Here is a 15707-nt window from a genome sequence, read left to right as displayed (position 1 = left end):
GCGCTATACTCGAATTGGTGATTTCTAGAACTCCGGAAGTTGGCGAACGAGTGAGCAACGCGGAATCTCAGTAACACTAAGCGACGAGATCACCCAGCTGTGTCCCTATTGGTCATTGTTTCTTGGTCTATTAATCTAACTCGCTACTTAAATACCTTTACATCTTGGAATTTACGTCCGTTCTTAACAATAGCGAGTTCACCATGCAAACAAAAAACGAAATCGTCCTCAGCTGTCTTTACCGGGAGAACTTCGTGGCTAGTCGAGATGTACTCGTCCGGCACGAAAAAATGCTGCGAATGCCGGTTTTGTGCGAAATCCTCGAGGCTGCAGCTGGATAGCCATGAGTTTCGATGCAGAAAGACGAAGTGAGGCGCCTGGTGGCTGAATCCCATGAAATGCTTGCAATGGCTGGAAAAGACATCATGGGACGCCAATAATGTCTTGATGTTCGACTCAGATGTTGCAAGGCTCAGATTGAACAGGAAGGAAATCGAACATGAAGCATTGCCCAAGTCATATCTCATTTCGAGGACCAGAGTACGACTGCTCGGGTGCACGACCGCCATGTCGATATTGGTCCCTTTGCTATCCTCAGGTAGTCTGTAATCCAGCAATATATCGGAACTTTCGCTCTGGTTAGGGAAATTTTGGGCGTCATATCTCCTCAATGTGCGATCATTTATCAAGGAGAACTGCTCAGTAGTCTCCTGCTCAGGCACTGATAACCATCGCCAGATCCCTCTTTCGTGAACTTCAAAGTGAAGGGATCCAATGTAAGATCCATCCTTCATATTGTAGACATGATCCGAGAGAGTTGTTGCCACGAGCAAGAAGGATCCATTTGCGCTGAAGCACAGCTGCCTTATTTGCGTCGTTGGTGGCCGTCGAAGCAAGAGGCTGCCGCCTTTTAGGGACGACGATGGACCTGGTACAAGCTTCCAGACCTGCAAAGCGCCGCTCACATCGCTTGACGCTATAATGTTGTCTCTGCTGACGGCCAATTCCGTGATGAAGGATGCTGAAGAGTGCGAATAGAGCACCGATGTCCGTTGCCCTGTGCGCGTGTTGAAGGCCAGGACTTCGCCATTGTACTTCCCGGCAAAGACGGCTGGTAGGGAGGGATGAGAACAAAGAGCAGTTATGCGCGACGTCCGCAGCGATTCGTACTGCCCCTCAATGACTGGAAGATTCGGCGCGTCGTCGCTGACGCTGTTATCCTCCTCGAAGTTTTTGCGGACGAGGGCTGCCGGAGACCAGATGCGCATGCCTGAATCCATCACATCCACTATGCTTGACCCGTCGGAGGTGAAATTGAGGATCCGGAAAGAGGGAAACGGAGATAAAACGTGATAGAGGAGGCTGAGTGAGCTAAAGTCCCAGATCTGCATGTTGCCCTGCATATCGGTTGTGGCGAGGGTTCGGCCATCCGGGGAACAGGACGCCGATAGCAGGCCGACGTCGTTGGAAGTCTTGTGAGTGCTGACCAGGCTCCCCGACCAGGTGTCGTAAAGTGAGAGGTCGTGATTAGTATAGATGACGAGGAGGAGATTGGCATCCGGGTTCGGATTGAACAAGAGCTTAGCAGCGAGTCTGTCTTCCTCGTCTCGCGCCCAACCGACAAGATCGCCACTACCGAGATCCCAAAGACATACCGCACCACCCCTGTACCCGAGGGCCAGAGTTTCCATATCCGGTGAGATGGAAGCTAGTGATGGCGCCCTGGCGGCAGGCACGCTCTGCTCAGTATCGCTGTCAAAGTGTCTATACGCGATGGTCTGGTCATCCAAGAGCTCGCCACTCTTCATATCCCATGTCAGAATATGGCCATGTTGAGAGACTGCGATGATAGTGTTTGCAGAAGATGTAAGAAGTATGCAGCGGAATCTCAACCGAGTCTCCCAAATAGTGTTTCCGTTGAGGTCCTGGAGAGTTATTGTCCTGGTAGTGCAGGCCGCAATAAAGCTGTCGGCGAAATGGACCAAGTCAACCGGATGCTTCACATGGAGAACGCCCTCTTTTTGACAACTTCGCTGGTTGTACAACCCAACGTCGTTGGATTCCATACCCACAGCGATGAGGTTCTCGCCACATGAAATAGCTACAGCGACATCGTCCCCAAAGCTGACAGAGGCAACACAGTCATCCCAAGTCTCGCTCTTAAACCCAACTACCGTCAGACCGTCTGGCATTCTTCTAAACTGTTGGTATATGGCCGACTGTGATGGGCAAAGAGGGGGGATGAGAGAGTAGATTGACGAAGGATTTTCAATAAGAGCAGCTCCAAACTTGGCCACCAACCTGCTCAAATCTACTGACCAGCCATATATGTTCTTGATCTGGCCGCTGAGCGGAGAGTGGTGCTTAACTCTTCGATCTACGTAAGCCTTCAAGTTTTTAGATGTTCGAATGAGGCAGTGCAAATCGCCTTTTCGAGCGACTCTGTCTATCCAGGACAATGCAGTCGACCTAAAGAAGAGATCCAACGCAAGGAGTAATTCATCAGGCTCGGCCAACGCGCTATTGATATGTTCCGAAAACTGCGTGAGCGCGTAATCGAGGAACGGTGATGGTTCATCCTGCCTTTGATGGGGCGATGGAAACCTCCTATTCTTTGGCGGTTGCAGTTCATTGGAGGAAAGAAGTTGCAAGCATGTCAATGCAATCCTTTCATGTGCATTCGGACTTGAGACGGTGAATTCCCCAGCGTCTGGAGATAAGAGGAACTCGCGGGCTGTAGGATGAATGACATCGACCACGTCGGAGACCCTGTCGATGGATACGAGCTGACCACAGAGTCCTGTGACGGCGCTTTTGGCGCTTGGCAGGATGGTGTTGATGTCTAGCTTCAACGCGTTCGATAGCTCCGATATCGTCATTTTTCGACAAGCCGCCACGACCCAGACAAGCACGGCCTTGGCGATGTGCTTCTCTAATTTGTTTTCTGCCATTGCTCCTGTTGTTCTCTCATAGTACGGTACCATCCCTTCCGGGATACCTTCAAGGACTTGTAGAATGCTCTCCTTGGAGTACACCTGTTCGAGTTCGTCTAGAACAAGTCGCACCCACAGGAATGAAGCATTCGAACGTCGGAGCACTTTGATTTTCAGCTCCTTTTTGTCCGCAATGGTGTCGATGGGTAGGTTCTCGATACGACTCTCAATGTAGCACTCAATATCGCTAATACTATCTTTCTCGGGTATCTCGATGCATGTAAGACATGCAGATGCTTCTAGAGGGCGATAGAGCCGTTGAAAGTCAGAGACTTCGCGACTCGTGATGAATATTCGCAGCGGAAAGCTTGGGTTCGCCCCCTTCAGCATGGAGAAGAACTCCTGATACTTGAAACACTCGTCGAGGGCGTCAACTACCCAGTACTGAGTCGATGTAACGCAAGCCTGAGAAATTAGCCACTGAACCTACATTGATCTTGATTGAGCCATAAACGTACCTGGAAGATGCTCTTTTTGAAGATCATATTCCAGATGGTGAGAGAATCGTCCTTGTCAAATGTGGACCCATCATCACGTAACCTTGATAACTTCTCTCTGACTGCCGCATTAGATATGGCCATCTGGTAGGCTATGGACCGTAAGCAACCCCCAAGCGAGCGCGAGTTCTCGTTTCCGACATGAAAGTAATGATAAGCACACTCCAACCGAGAGTTCTGGAGTTCTGCAATGACATGAGAGGCGAGGTAGGTTTTGCCTGTACCTGGGTTGGCGCGGACCCAATATATTGAGGGGTTGTTCTTGGTTGCCTCTGCCTCTTCTTTCTCCACAGTAATGATGTCGGCGGCGGAATCTCTCCAGTCTTGGAAGTCATCTCGAGAGTCGATCCATCGACAAGAGCCCTCGACCTTGTGGTACTGCTCGTCGGGTAGATCTGATATGCCAAGATATGGCTCGAGAAGTTTCATTTGCTCCGCTGCCTTTTCTTTCTCGGTCATTGAGACTGCATGTTATATTAGTATTATTGAAACCTAGGTCCAAGATATGCGTACCACCCTGAAGCAAGATTTGCAATGCGCCAGCCAGGGCGTTCTTTAAAGTGACGTAGTTTGGATCCTCTCGGCCGTCGAATTTGCAAATATCCTTGTGACTCGCGTTGAGATACTGAACTCTTTCATTACTGCATCCTGGCCCCGTGAAGCAACTGTTTAGCTCTGTACTAACACGATTTGGCAACGAGCTTGAGCAATCTAACCTAAAATTGCTGAATTCTTCTCAACTATTATCCGCGATGAAATACGGATGCTCATAGGAAGCGTTTCATAAAATGAGAATATCGTCAAGTCGTTTGCGTACTTTACAAAGTCATCGTTGATACGCTGAGCGGAGGTTGAGCTAGTCGTTAGATCGGATATGTAGGGCCGTGAGGACATGACTCCGGAGACTGTGAGAATGTTGTTTAACATTGCGGCGTAATTGGAACCTCGATGTGGTGTGGCGAGGAAGAAGATACACCGGATGCGATCTCGGAACTCCGAGACCTCCTTAGATAGAACAAAGGCCTATGGCAATGCATCTAGTGATTAGACCTTAATTGGCCAGCAGTTGATTCCGGTCAATTCACGTACCTTCTTGATTACAAGACCCCCCATGGAGTGTCCAAGTAGGACAATTGGTGCCTTTAGAAACCAATAAGCCACAGACTCTCATTGCGAGGTGCAAATATCTCCGAACTCACACTGGAGTTGTTTATCAAAGAAGGGGAGTTTCTCATCTCTTCTAGAAGAGACTGGCCGAAGTCATGCACGTTGAGGATGCTGGCCTTGCTACTTGCCCAGTCTGCATCGTACCCAAAGCTATGGATGTTCACGTTGTTGAACTCCGGCTCCATGGGCAACCAGAACTGGGGCCAGAAGAAACGAGGGTCCTTTCCTTTCTGCCATGTTTTTACAGACCCGCCACGCAATCCATGGACAAATATCAAGTCCATCAGCGGCTCGGGGGACGAATGCAAAAGACGCAGTCCTAGTGGCCCCCGGGACTTGGTGCCGTTTTCGTCGTCGCTGCTTGGTCTCTTCTGAGCCCACGGACTGGTGAAGGGCTTCTTGGTGACGGGGCTTGGCTGCAATGTAACATCGTTTTTGGCCGTACCGGTGTCTGAAGGCAGTGCATCAGAGCTCAGCTTGCAACCGGGAGAGGGGGATCTCGGTTCGATGGAAGCACCCCCGCTCCGGTCCAAGTTGGACGAAATGTCGCTGGCGACACCGGGCTTTTGCCGGTCGTGGTCGCGGTGGAAAATCTGTCAAGGTGCTAGAGTCAGCCTGGGGACGATCATTCATGGGGGAATTAAAGTATACCGGCATCGCGGGTGCAGTGACATATTTTGGATTCAAGATGGAATCAATTTCTGGTTAGCCGTAGCCGTAGCCTCAGCCTCACCCGGTTACGTGTTGGTCGGTCACACAAGTTGGGCCAATCGGGCATCAGTATGTAAATGTCACAGGAATGTGGGTACGCCTCAGACGTCAAGGCCCTCCCTTAGCTGTAAGGTTTTCCTTTCAGTACACATTCCTAAGAGTTCTGCGCCCTACACCTATTCTGCCCTAGTCATTAAAGTATATAGAAGTATATATAGCCCCTTAAGTCGGGATCTCAAACACACGCACAATTCACTCTCTTTGTCGCATCTCATTCCTCCGCACCAACCGTGACAGTAAGCTGGCAAGACGCGCCTCAGGCACAGATAAAAGGATTCCACTGGATAACGGCTTCTCTCAAAGCCTAATTCTCCGCATTCTAGTAATCTAGTTCCAATCGACATCAGGTTTTAATCGACATCAGGTTCTAGCGACCCCTCAGATTGCTGCACAACAACGAAAGTGAGAGTCTCTTCGCTTCGCAAACTGTCGCAAAATGAGCACTGAAGTTTTGGACCCCGCAATTATCGCCGGTGAGCCAAACCCCTTGGCCTATCTTATGGATTAACGGGACCTGAGGGATGCTATTCGACGCCGTCAGCTCTTCCTCCCGACAGCGAAATTGTTTCCATTGCCCAACATGGCAATAAGAATGTAGGATAATCAAATGCTGCTGAAATAACACGAGCTTTCGACTTTCAAACTACAAGGGCGTTGCTTTCTGTATGCAATAACGTATACTGATGACTCGCGGTATTCAGTGGTCCAAGGGTCTACGAATAGACACAGAGGTTAACGGAGAGGAGAGCCCATATTTCGTTAAAGTAAGTACACTGTTTACATATATTCTATGATGGATAAATAAGACTAGCTCACACTGAAGCCACAGATCATCGAACGAGAGAAAGCCGCCGAAATGGCTGAGGGCGAATATGAGGGACAGAGCGCTCTAGCGTCATATATCCCCGACAACGTCGTGCATCCACTCGCCTGGGGGACATTCGAACAGGACCAGTCCAAAGCCTTCTTCCTCACAAATTTTCATAACCTTCAGGACTGCTCGCCTCCCCTCGTTCAGTTTTTATCTATTCTGAAGAAACTGCATCAGTCTTCAACTTCACCGACCGGTAAATTCGGATTCCATGTCACAACCTTCTATGGTGTTTCACCCATGATCAATGACTGGTGCGAGAGCTGGGAGGAATTCTTTACGAGAGAGTTCCGCTCCAACCTGGCATACGCGCAACGTAATCGGGGCGAAGACGCTGAGCTCGCCAAGGTTGCTGAAAAGTTCATCTCAACGGTCATTCCGAGACTGCTGCGACCGTTACAAACCGATGGCAGGAGCCTCAAGCCTACTTTGTGTCATGGCGATCTTTGGGATGGGAATATCCAAATAGATGTTGACAGCAACCAGCCGATCATCTTTGACGCTTGCTGTTTCTATGGGCACAATGAAAGTTGGTGCAGTGACTTTCACCTAGCCGGTGCACGTGTTTACTAATATTCACTCTAGTGGATTTGCAATGCATGAGAGACCCGCGATACGCCATTGGATTGGAGTTCTTGCATCTCTATAAGGAAGAGGTTGGCGCTTCTGAGCCTCGGAAGGATTTTGATGATCGCAGCGCACTGTATTCTATGTATGTCTCAAAAATAGTGTCGCCGATCCTTGGCTTATGAGTTCAGGCGCAACGACCTCCTCACCGCAGGAATGTGGCCGCAATGGGTATCGTTGCTTCACAGGTGAATCTCTCACCCTAACAGCCTAATCCTTGTTATTGACCTGGGTGCAGAGTTAGAGAAGAGATGCTTCGGCTTCTAGAAAAACATCCCAATGGCCTTGCGGACTTTTACAAAGATTAAAACCGGCAAGCCAACGGGGAAAATGGAGACATATCTGGTTTAATGAAAGGCGAGAGTGGCGGTGAATTAGTGAAGTCAAGTCTACCAAGATTGGTTGACCGGTGAATTCCTAGGTTATAACTCATTGACTTATACTCAGCTCATATTCTGTCACTGGTAGCCTCTGAAGAATGATGCGCTGATTATCTTAAGCCCCCAATTTTTACTAAGTGACATACAACAACTATAGTCACTAATATTTCTCCGTTTAAAGTCTTGCTGTAGTTGTTAGCAGGGTTGCAAACTAATTAACTAATTAACTAATTAATTTACTGAAGTTATAAAGGCTACTGCTAATAAGCTTTACGATATATAGACGAAGAACAAAATTGTCAAAATCTAGGCCGGCCAATTATTACTTTTACATATTAAAATAAGAGCCCTGGAGGAGATCTAAAAATAATCTGCCAATTACCTATACGATATAACAAGCTCTGAACAGGAGTATGTCATTGATACCGTTGGGCTCGTGTACACATCAGTTAAGACCGAATCGCGAAGTTAGTGTTACAACATTCGCTAGTTCGATTAGTAACGGTGAAAAGACACCGTCGAGAGGCCTGTGATAATAAGCCGAGGTGACTACTAAATAACTCATCATTCGGATGGCACGGGTGAAAGGACTGCATTCACGAACACTACATCTTGGCTAGTGTCACACTCCCTAATACGCTGCCTAGTAGCGGCGTGATTTACACCTCAACCGCCCATCAGCGGAAAACTCAAGCCCTTCATTCTTACATTACTTCTCAATCATCGCTGTCTTCCCACAAATGTCCGTCATCCTCATTCTCTGTCGAAGAATCAGCGCCCTGATGGCAGCATGATCCGCAGAACAAGACCGTGCACCGCGTTGATACTTCCACGATGTCCTCCGTCAACTCTGCTGCCGTAGGGCGAGCTGCTTGGTCAGGCTGGAGCATGCTCTTGACCCATCCTAGCACGGGATTGTCAGTTGTCGGAGCACAGCCCTGCAACTGCTCCATCCACTCGAGTATCCCCTCGTGATTTGCGTGAAAGTAGTGGTTTTCGCTGTGTGCTCGGAAAAGGCGCCGCATGTCCTCGACGGTCTTGCCTTTGAGAACTGTGACCATCTCTAAAAACACACAGCCGAGAGACCAAGTATCAGCTGCCTCGTTCCGTGACTCAACTCGCACAACCTCCGGTGCCGCGTATGCGAGTGTCTTGCCTGAGTCTGCCGTTGTTGTTCCGCGAGTGAGATTCTCCCAATTGAAGGCGATACCGAAATCAGTGAGGAGCACACAGTCGCCTTTTACAATGATATTCTGCGGCTTTATATCTCGGTGTCGGATCCTCTCGTTGTGTAGGTACTGTACGGCGTTTGCGAGGCAGCCAAAGAAACTTCGAAGCAGCGACAACTTGTCGGCGTTGTTCTTTGCCTCATCGTAGTATTTTGCAAGATTATAATCTCCCACCGGCTCCATAAGGAGGGCAAAGAACTTCGGGTCGGAATAACTCGCCACCTGCAACTAATCAGCAACCGTGCCCATCTTGGTGCGAGGTGAGGATGCGGCTTACGAGTTCCACGCAGTGCTTATGATCTACCCGCTTGAGGACGGTTAACTCGGTGATGAATGTTTTCACATCCTGAGGTCTCAGGCCCTTGACTCTCCGAAACAGTTTCCTCGCGTATTCCCGATGCGTGGTCGTGCTCATGACTTTATCCACCACACCATGCGCTCCGATGCCGAGCTTTGCGATGGATTTGAATGGCACCACGTCGTTTTGGGAGAAGTGGGCATGCTTGCGATTGGAGCCCTTCTCCAGCTTGAAACCCTTCGAGAAGACGACCGATTGAATGTCAAGAAACTGAGACCGAGCCGATGGCTTGAAACTCGACGGCAACGTCGTCGCAGTAAAAGGGAACCACATGTCGGTAATTCCCTTTTTCATGAAAGCATCAAAGGTATCGAGTTGATCAATCAAGCGCAATACTGTGTAAAGTCTTGGGGCGTTACTTTCCGTGGCTTGACCAGTGTTGCGTAGAAATACCGAGATCCGCTCGAAATCGGCATCCTTGAATCCAAGCTCGGCTGGCGCGGTCGACGTGGAGAATAAACTGTCTATTCCTTGATGTTCATCCTTCGGGTCCAACTGGGCTGAAGCCTTCGCTGAAGCGGAAATTTCCTCTGTTGGTCCCGTGGAGGCAGGTAGGACTAGTGTATGATTCACTTTGCTTGCAAGAATAGTAATATCCTCTTGTCCATCGTCTTCCCTGCCAGCCTCTTGGGTTTCCTGAAGGCGAGCTTGTAGCCGAGGAGACGGAGTATCAGAGACCGGCCTCCACTCCAATTGCTTGTATTTGCCACCGTTGTCTGGACCATCCATACCAACACAAATGGACTGGGAGATTTCGTCCAGTCTTGTTAGTTTCTGATTATATGCATCTGGCTCATCAAAGGCGAACTGGCCGAGTTCGGCTGACATGTCTTCGATTTCACCAAGAAACGACATGACCTCGGGATTTTGCTTGGTCACTTGTAAGGTCCCTTGAACGTGAAGAAGCCTCTCTTTAACTGCGTTCCGCAATGGCTGTGATTGCTGGAGGACTGCCAGTTCTCGTTCGACTGCGTCAAACGTGGGTTTTACACGCTGCCGATCAGCGACTGTAATAAGTTGACTCTCATCTAGCCATCGTCGTATGTTTCCAAGCTTCACCACAAAGGATTCAGTTTTCTGAGTTGGCTCCAATTTGACGGCAGACTCAAGAAGCGACTCAATCTTGGATTCTAACAGGCTGCGGAACGTAAGTCTTGTGGCCTCCGGGTCATTCCATCGCAGGACTGCCAGCTGGTCCTCCACTTCATCAAGTTTGTGGGTTATTTGCAGCATCTCATCGACTGCCGTGAATGGGATTTCGTCGGCCTGAAATCTGATTCGCTTCAACCAAAGGAGAAGTTTCTTCGATCGCTTGCTCAATTCCAATTCACCAATAGCCTCAAGAAGTGATGCTATCCGCGCATCAAGTAAATTCCGATCGATGACTCTTCTGGCCTCCAATTCATCCGCTTTGTGAGCAATATCCGCGACGCTTTTCAGCCTTTCCAATTCCGTCAATGGGAGGCGGTCTTCGAGGCCCAGCTGTGCCGTGATGGACGAATTGTGGCCTTTCTTCCTGACGGTGCATGATCCACGAAACGTCTGTATATCGATATCGATGGTACATTCTAGTTCGATCCAGAGGTCGTCTGTGGGGAGCTTTAAACTCCCAATGTCGATTGTGGCAAGAACTATGGTGTCCTCGGAGCCTTGCTGCAGTCTCTCGACCACGCCCACTGTTTTGACATGTCTGTACACTTGAACGCACTCCTGCTTTCTGGTGGGAATAGTGGTATTGTGTGACACAATATCCCCGACGACAGAGCCATCAAGAAGCTCGATCCCAATACTTGTAGGGAACACTGGCAAGGGCAGCATCTCATGGATGGACTTGTTGGTTGTATCCCCGTAAAACATAGCAGCACGGATAGCAAGGCCAGAGACTCCGGCCTCTTCGGGATTGAGGGACTTGGTTAGATCTTTGCCTTGAAAGAAGTCTATTAGCTTTCCTTGGACATGGGGAATGCGAGACGAGCCACCGGCAAGGATGACATTGTGAACATCGTGTTTATCCACCCGTGCATTTCTGAGTGCATCACCAAGTGACTCTTCCATGCCTTCCAGGATGGGCTCACAAAGCGACGCGAATTTGCCCCTTGAAATTCCATGGGAGAAGTCGCGCCCATCTAACAGGGAATCGATATCGATGGATGCGAATGTGGCCGATGAGAGTGCGCAGATGACACCCTCGCAAGCCTTTCGAAGTCGTTGGAAGGCTCGCTTATTCTTTGTGACGTCTTCTCCCCATGCTTGTTTGATTTCGTTGACCATCTCAAGAACAAGGACGTTAAGTAAATGGTCTCCACCAATCCACCAGTTGCTTGAAACTGCTTTGTTATGTATGAGGCCCTCTTCTACCGTGGCGACGGCGATACTGAGAGACCTGGCACCCAAATCGAAGATGACAATGTTGTGTTCCTCTTTCCGAGACGTCAAACTGTGCAACGCCCACGTATTGGCAACTGCACAAGGTGCAAGCACGACTTTCATGACCCTCAGATCAGCGATTATCGCAGCTTCAACCATCATGTAGCGTTGGTGCATAGAAAAAAAGACCGGCACACTTAATACAGCACCTCGCACCTCGCATCCTAGGTATGCCTCGGCATTCCGCTTGGCTTTGGAAAGAATCATGGCCAAGATTTCCACCGGTGTGAAACTCCTTCTTTCGTTCAAGTAGTCTACCTCGATGACAACTCCTCTGGCTTGTTCAGATACATGGAAAGGAAGAGGCAGCTTATCACCAGCCAGAGGTTGCCCATGGAAACCATGTTGCAGAGCGCGGAAGCCAAGCGGCAGAAAACGGGTCATTCCATGGATGGTGTTTTCTGGGTTCAGAGTAATCCTTGATTTTGCAGGTGAGCCGATCAGGCGCCCTCTTTCGGTAAATGCGACGTAAGATGGCATGCTTCGACGGCCTTCTTCATCGGGGATGATCTCAACTCTGTCGTCACGGAAGACAGCGACACGTGTGTTTTCCGTTCCGAGGTCGATGCCGATGGCATATCCTCTTCCCTTGTCTGTTGGCATTTTTGTTTGGTGTGCTTGGGATACCTCTGAGTGGGTTGCCAACCAAGTTGAGGGGAGGTATCGGAGCCCTCGCAAGTGGCCGATGTAACGGATGGGAGTGTTGGCCAATGTCTCTTATTGAGCGAGTAGGTCCTTAGTTCAGAAGACGCCTTTGCCATGTGACTTTGAGTCGCGAGTATCCGGGTTCTAAGCCGCGCGGTCGCGCATGCGGATGAGTGAGTGACGTTGCTCGGGTGTTGAGGGAGTTGAGAGGATTTCCAGCGGGGCTGAATCTGAGGCTGATTTGATGCAGCCGCCAGAGCCCATCCGTAAGCAGAACCGGGTTTTATGCTCGATTTCTGCCTTGGCTCATCTTCCAATCACCGCATGGTTCTTTTTGTCCAACGCAATATGTTAAAACTGTAGATATATCAACTTACGTCTTCTAGTAGTGGGTATATATTCCACCAGGTTTCAAAGGTCTCTCAAGCTGCTCATCAAAGCAATACTATAATCATTCGCATATGACTAAATACAAATTCTTTCCAGGTTTTTAATAATGTGCTCCCCGAAAGCTAGTTGCAATTGGCTGTCAGCTTCAAACCTTTGAAGTGTCTTGCTAGGCGCCAGTGTTCCATCCAGACACACCTTGACCGCGTCAGCAAACACATCTCCAGCCTCTGACTCAAGTAAATCCAAGTTGTCTTTTTGCAGAAGACTTGACTGGACGCTTTTGACCATGGAAGCTTTGATTGGCTTCGCAATATCGATGCCAAGGATACCGTAGACTGGCATCCAAACTCCGATCTCAAACATCACCACGCCAAGACTATAAATGTCATGCACCTTCTGGAAACCGGCGCGGCCATCTCTGGGAACGTCGAACTGAATTTCGGGGTGGCGATACATTTCGTGTAGCGGATCATGAGACGGTTGCTCCGTTTCCTCGCCGACGGCGGATGGTCGCGAGTAGTCGAAGCCGCATAGGAATGGCGTCGCTTTGCGGATCTGCATCCAATCCTGGAATACGATGTTCTCACTCCTCAATCCTTTGTGAAGCCAGTTGGTGGCATGCAGATACCAGATAGAGTTCGCTACCGCGTGAGCGATCCGGACTCGAGTCGTGAGTGACGGCTTCTTGACGGTCGACAGCAGTTCGGACAAGCAAATAGGTAGATTTCTGCCAAGTGACTCCATGCTTTTGTAGACAAAGCCAAATCGGCAGTGAGACTGTTGGTGGATATATCCAAGACAGTCGGGGACGAGGAACTCGGCCGGCTTCATTCCCTCGCGGAGAAGTTTTGCCAACTTGGATATTCTTTGCACGATGAACGCAGGAGGCTCTTCGTCTTCACCCTCGCCCTCGTAGTACCTCCACTCTACCCAAACTGGGGTTTTATCGTATAATCCATGAGAGCGCTGGCCCTGCTCGTCATCGTCATCAGGAGCAATTTGTGTCAGCTTTCCGAGCGACAATTCGGCACCGGCCATCGCGTTGTCAAGGATCGAACGGGCTTCAGGCTCGCTGATGTGGGTAGTTGAATTTTCTATCGCGATGCTTACTGCCTTGAATCGGGTAAGACGGATAAGCCGGTTCTCGTAGGCGCGTTGGTCGAGGTTGCTGCCCTGGCCATCTTTCGCGTCCTCAGCCGCCGTATCCTTCAACGAATGGAGCAACTCGACGAGGTTATCCATTCGGTTATTGACTTGGAGGATTTGCATAAAGGTAGCCTCCTGCATCTGGAAATGGCGCTTCCGCTCGTATGCCTCTAGAAAGCCCATCATGTCATCATTGAGAATCCTCAAGTTGGAGAGAAGGTCTTCGAAATTGGCCTTGTCAAAGGACGCCCATTGAAGCTTCTTTGGGTATTTTCGAGTCTTTGAGACAAAATCAAGCGCTTTTTGCTGAAGTACCAAGTACTCGTTTCGAAGAGTCTAAATGATTGTTCAGAATGGCACGTAGGCTTAGGAGTCGCTCATCTAAACAAACCTTGTCTCCCACAACCTGAATGACCTCCGTTTCAGGCGGCGACTTATCAGTCGATACTGTAATTTTCAGTTTGTAGCGCCTATCAAGTCGTGATGCGTCAAACAATAGGATCTGGGTCTCGCGTAGTGCGTCAATTACGGTATGCCTGTTGAACCTCAGTGCAGGCCCAGCTGCCGTGTCGCCCTCCGAGATTTTGGTGAGAAGTGCCCATCCAAGAAGCTTCTCCTTCTCCATTGCAAGCCGCACATGAAGATACTGGCATGACTTGGGCATCCCCTCAGCCTCGAGGAGTAGATTGTAGCCTGCCTAGATTGAGTATAGTCCTGGACGCCATGTGTGGAGACAGAGCACTAACCTTTGACACATATCGAGAAGAGCTCAAATGTCAAAGACACCACGCCTATTCCAAGCCCGGCCACACTAAGGGGATCCATTTTGCTTGCTGCTCTGACAACTTTCGTGAGGCTGCAGAGGTGAGATTAGGTAGCAATAGTCGACGCATGCGCGGCATTTCTTTATCTGGCGCTGTGGCTGTGCAGATGCAGTATGATGCAAGGATCTTTTGCCCCAACAACGCGCTGTTGTTATTCTCATGAGATTGGTGCAACGAAAATAGAAGTGCAAGAAAACGCCCATTGTCTTTAGGCGGTAGGGCTAATAATAAATTGTTGAGCCCAATCTCTGCATGTCAGATTGTTACACTCATGATCACTATGACGCAGGTGAGATTGAACAGAGATGATTATGCACACGAATTCGTGTTCTTGTCCTGTCATTGCTTGCTTCTAAGTGTTGTCACATTGCGCTCCCATATTCCTAGGCCCTTGTGTACAATTTCCGTTACAATCCCTCCTATTATGTCCGCAGGTGATTGGCTTTTGCTTAAATCATGAACCCAGCGACAAACCCGGCCATGGCAAGACCGGCGCTCATCAATCCCCATCGGATCTCTCCCCGCGCCTCGAGGCCGGCATTGGAACCGGCGCTCGCCGTTGAGCTGGAAGCAGCGCTGGTCGCAGAGCTGGAGCCAGAGGCGGTGGCCGTAGAAGCGTCACCGAGCGTGCCGCCGCCAGTCGAGCTAGGGGCGACATTGTCGGACGCCTTGGCTGCGGCTGCGGCAAACTTCTCGACGGTTTTATCTCCACTCGTACTATCGCCGGAATGTTAGTGATGTCATCCAGTGTTGGGGAGATTCCAGCGTTGGGAAGATTCTTGTAAAACTTACGCCGCGTTGATGGCGCCAACCATTCCCTCTTGGCAATGGTCTCCAGTAGCGCAGTAAAACCAGATGGGGGTCTCGTTCTCAACCGTCACAGTGAAGACGGTGTCGCTGACTCCGCTGGACACTGCAACGGGACCGCTGAAGAAGCTTGTGGAGTTGAGAGGTTCGCAAGGCGTGGCGAAGCTGCTCTGGGCGACGGAGTGCGCCATGGGGTAGAAATGGAACTCGACGGTGTCGCCAACAGCAGCAGTCGTCGATTCGGGGGAGAATTTGAGTCCGCCATCGCCAACCTTGACGACGTGGTTAGCAGCCGCGGCGGCTGACGCCAGGGCAGACAGAGTGATGAGTGAAGTGGTGTGCATTTTGGTTGATTTATGAGAGGGGAATTGGTGTAATTGGGAGCTGATTCGCTGAATGCTCGGGTATAATTGCTTGTGAATGAAAGAGGAGTGGTGGCTTGAGATGATGATTTGAGATGATGATTCGAGCTGACATTGAAGCTCACACCCTCCCTCTTTATACTTCACCTTCAATTGAAGCGCGCATCATACAGCCGCCCAGTCTCAATGGGAGCCCATACCGCCCAGCCATAC

General features: G+C 49.8%; 6 protein-coding genes across 6 annotated transcripts; 1 reads left to right on the top strand and 5 right to left on the bottom strand.

Annotated features, from left to right (window-relative positions):
* Positions 1–111: 111 nt before the first annotated feature.
* On the bottom strand, positions 112–5336 carry BGZ61DRAFT_592214 (NACHT and WD domain protein). Its single transcript, XM_046256718.1, has 7 exons — positions 5309–5336; positions 4690–5250; positions 4580–4630; positions 4207–4513; positions 4004–4138; positions 3452–3954; positions 112–3398 (listed from the first exon to the last, which is right to left on the bottom strand). The coding sequence occupies exons 1-7, from the start codon at positions 5312–5314 to the stop codon at positions 144–146; spliced, it is 4818 nt and encodes a 1605-aa protein (XP_046098601.1). The 5' UTR covers positions 5315–5336; the 3' UTR covers positions 112–143.
* Positions 5337–5614: 278 nt separating this feature from the next.
* Positions 5615–7518, top strand: BGZ61DRAFT_460143 (Fructosamine/Ketosamine-3-kinase). The gene is made up of 5 exons (XM_046246996.1): positions 5615–6192; positions 6258–6828; positions 6885–7011; positions 7058–7114; positions 7165–7518. Exons 1-5 carry the CDS (start codon positions 6112–6114, stop codon positions 7232–7234), a joined length of 906 nt encoding a protein of 301 aa, XP_046098600.1. The 5' UTR covers positions 5615–6111; the 3' UTR covers positions 7235–7518.
* A 418-nt stretch (positions 7519–7936) lies between these two features.
* Positions 7937–9175, bottom strand: BGZ61DRAFT_460138 (kinase-like domain-containing protein). Its single transcript, XM_046246995.1, has 2 exons — positions 8813–9175; positions 7937–8757 (listed from the first exon to the last, which is right to left on the bottom strand). Exons 1-2 carry the CDS (start codon positions 9164–9166, stop codon positions 8023–8025), a joined length of 1089 nt encoding a protein of 362 aa, XP_046098599.1. The 5' UTR covers positions 9167–9175; the 3' UTR covers positions 7937–8022.
* Positions 9176–10201: 1026 nt separating this feature from the next.
* On the bottom strand, positions 10202–11923 carry BGZ61DRAFT_364034 (hsp70-like protein; the record flags this gene model as incomplete). Its single annotated transcript, XM_046241483.1, has 1 exon — positions 10202–11923. A coding segment is annotated over one exon (1722 nt), but the record flags the coding sequence as incomplete, so codon positions are not given.
* A 401-nt stretch (positions 11924–12324) lies between these two features.
* On the bottom strand, positions 12325–14479 carry BGZ61DRAFT_460136 (prion-inhibition and propagation-domain-containing protein). The gene is made up of 3 exons (XM_046246994.1): positions 14248–14479; positions 13893–14194; positions 12325–13837 (listed from the first exon to the last, which is right to left on the bottom strand). The coding sequence occupies exons 1-3, from the start codon at positions 14324–14326 to the stop codon at positions 12431–12433; spliced, it is 1788 nt and encodes a 595-aa protein (XP_046098597.1). The 5' UTR covers positions 14327–14479; the 3' UTR covers positions 12325–12430.
* Positions 14480–14501: 22 nt separating this feature from the next.
* On the bottom strand, positions 14502–15697 carry BGZ61DRAFT_460135 (Cupredoxin). Its single transcript, XM_046246993.1, has 2 exons — positions 15118–15697; positions 14502–15042 (listed from the first exon to the last, which is right to left on the bottom strand). The coding sequence occupies exons 1-2, from the start codon at positions 15474–15476 to the stop codon at positions 14775–14777; spliced, it is 627 nt and encodes a 208-aa protein (XP_046098596.1). The 5' UTR covers positions 15477–15697; the 3' UTR covers positions 14502–14774.
* Positions 15698–15707: the final 10 nt, after the last annotated feature.

This window comes from Ilyonectria robusta (assembly GCF_021365365.1).
Source record: "Ilyonectria robusta strain PMI_751 chromosome Unknown BGZ61scaffold_24, whole genome shotgun sequence".
NCBI classification, from domain to species: domain Eukaryota; kingdom Fungi; phylum Ascomycota; class Sordariomycetes; order Hypocreales; family Nectriaceae; genus Ilyonectria; species Ilyonectria robusta.
Note: the sequence above shows the minus strand (reverse complement) of the source record. Positions and strands in the feature narration are given on the sequence as shown.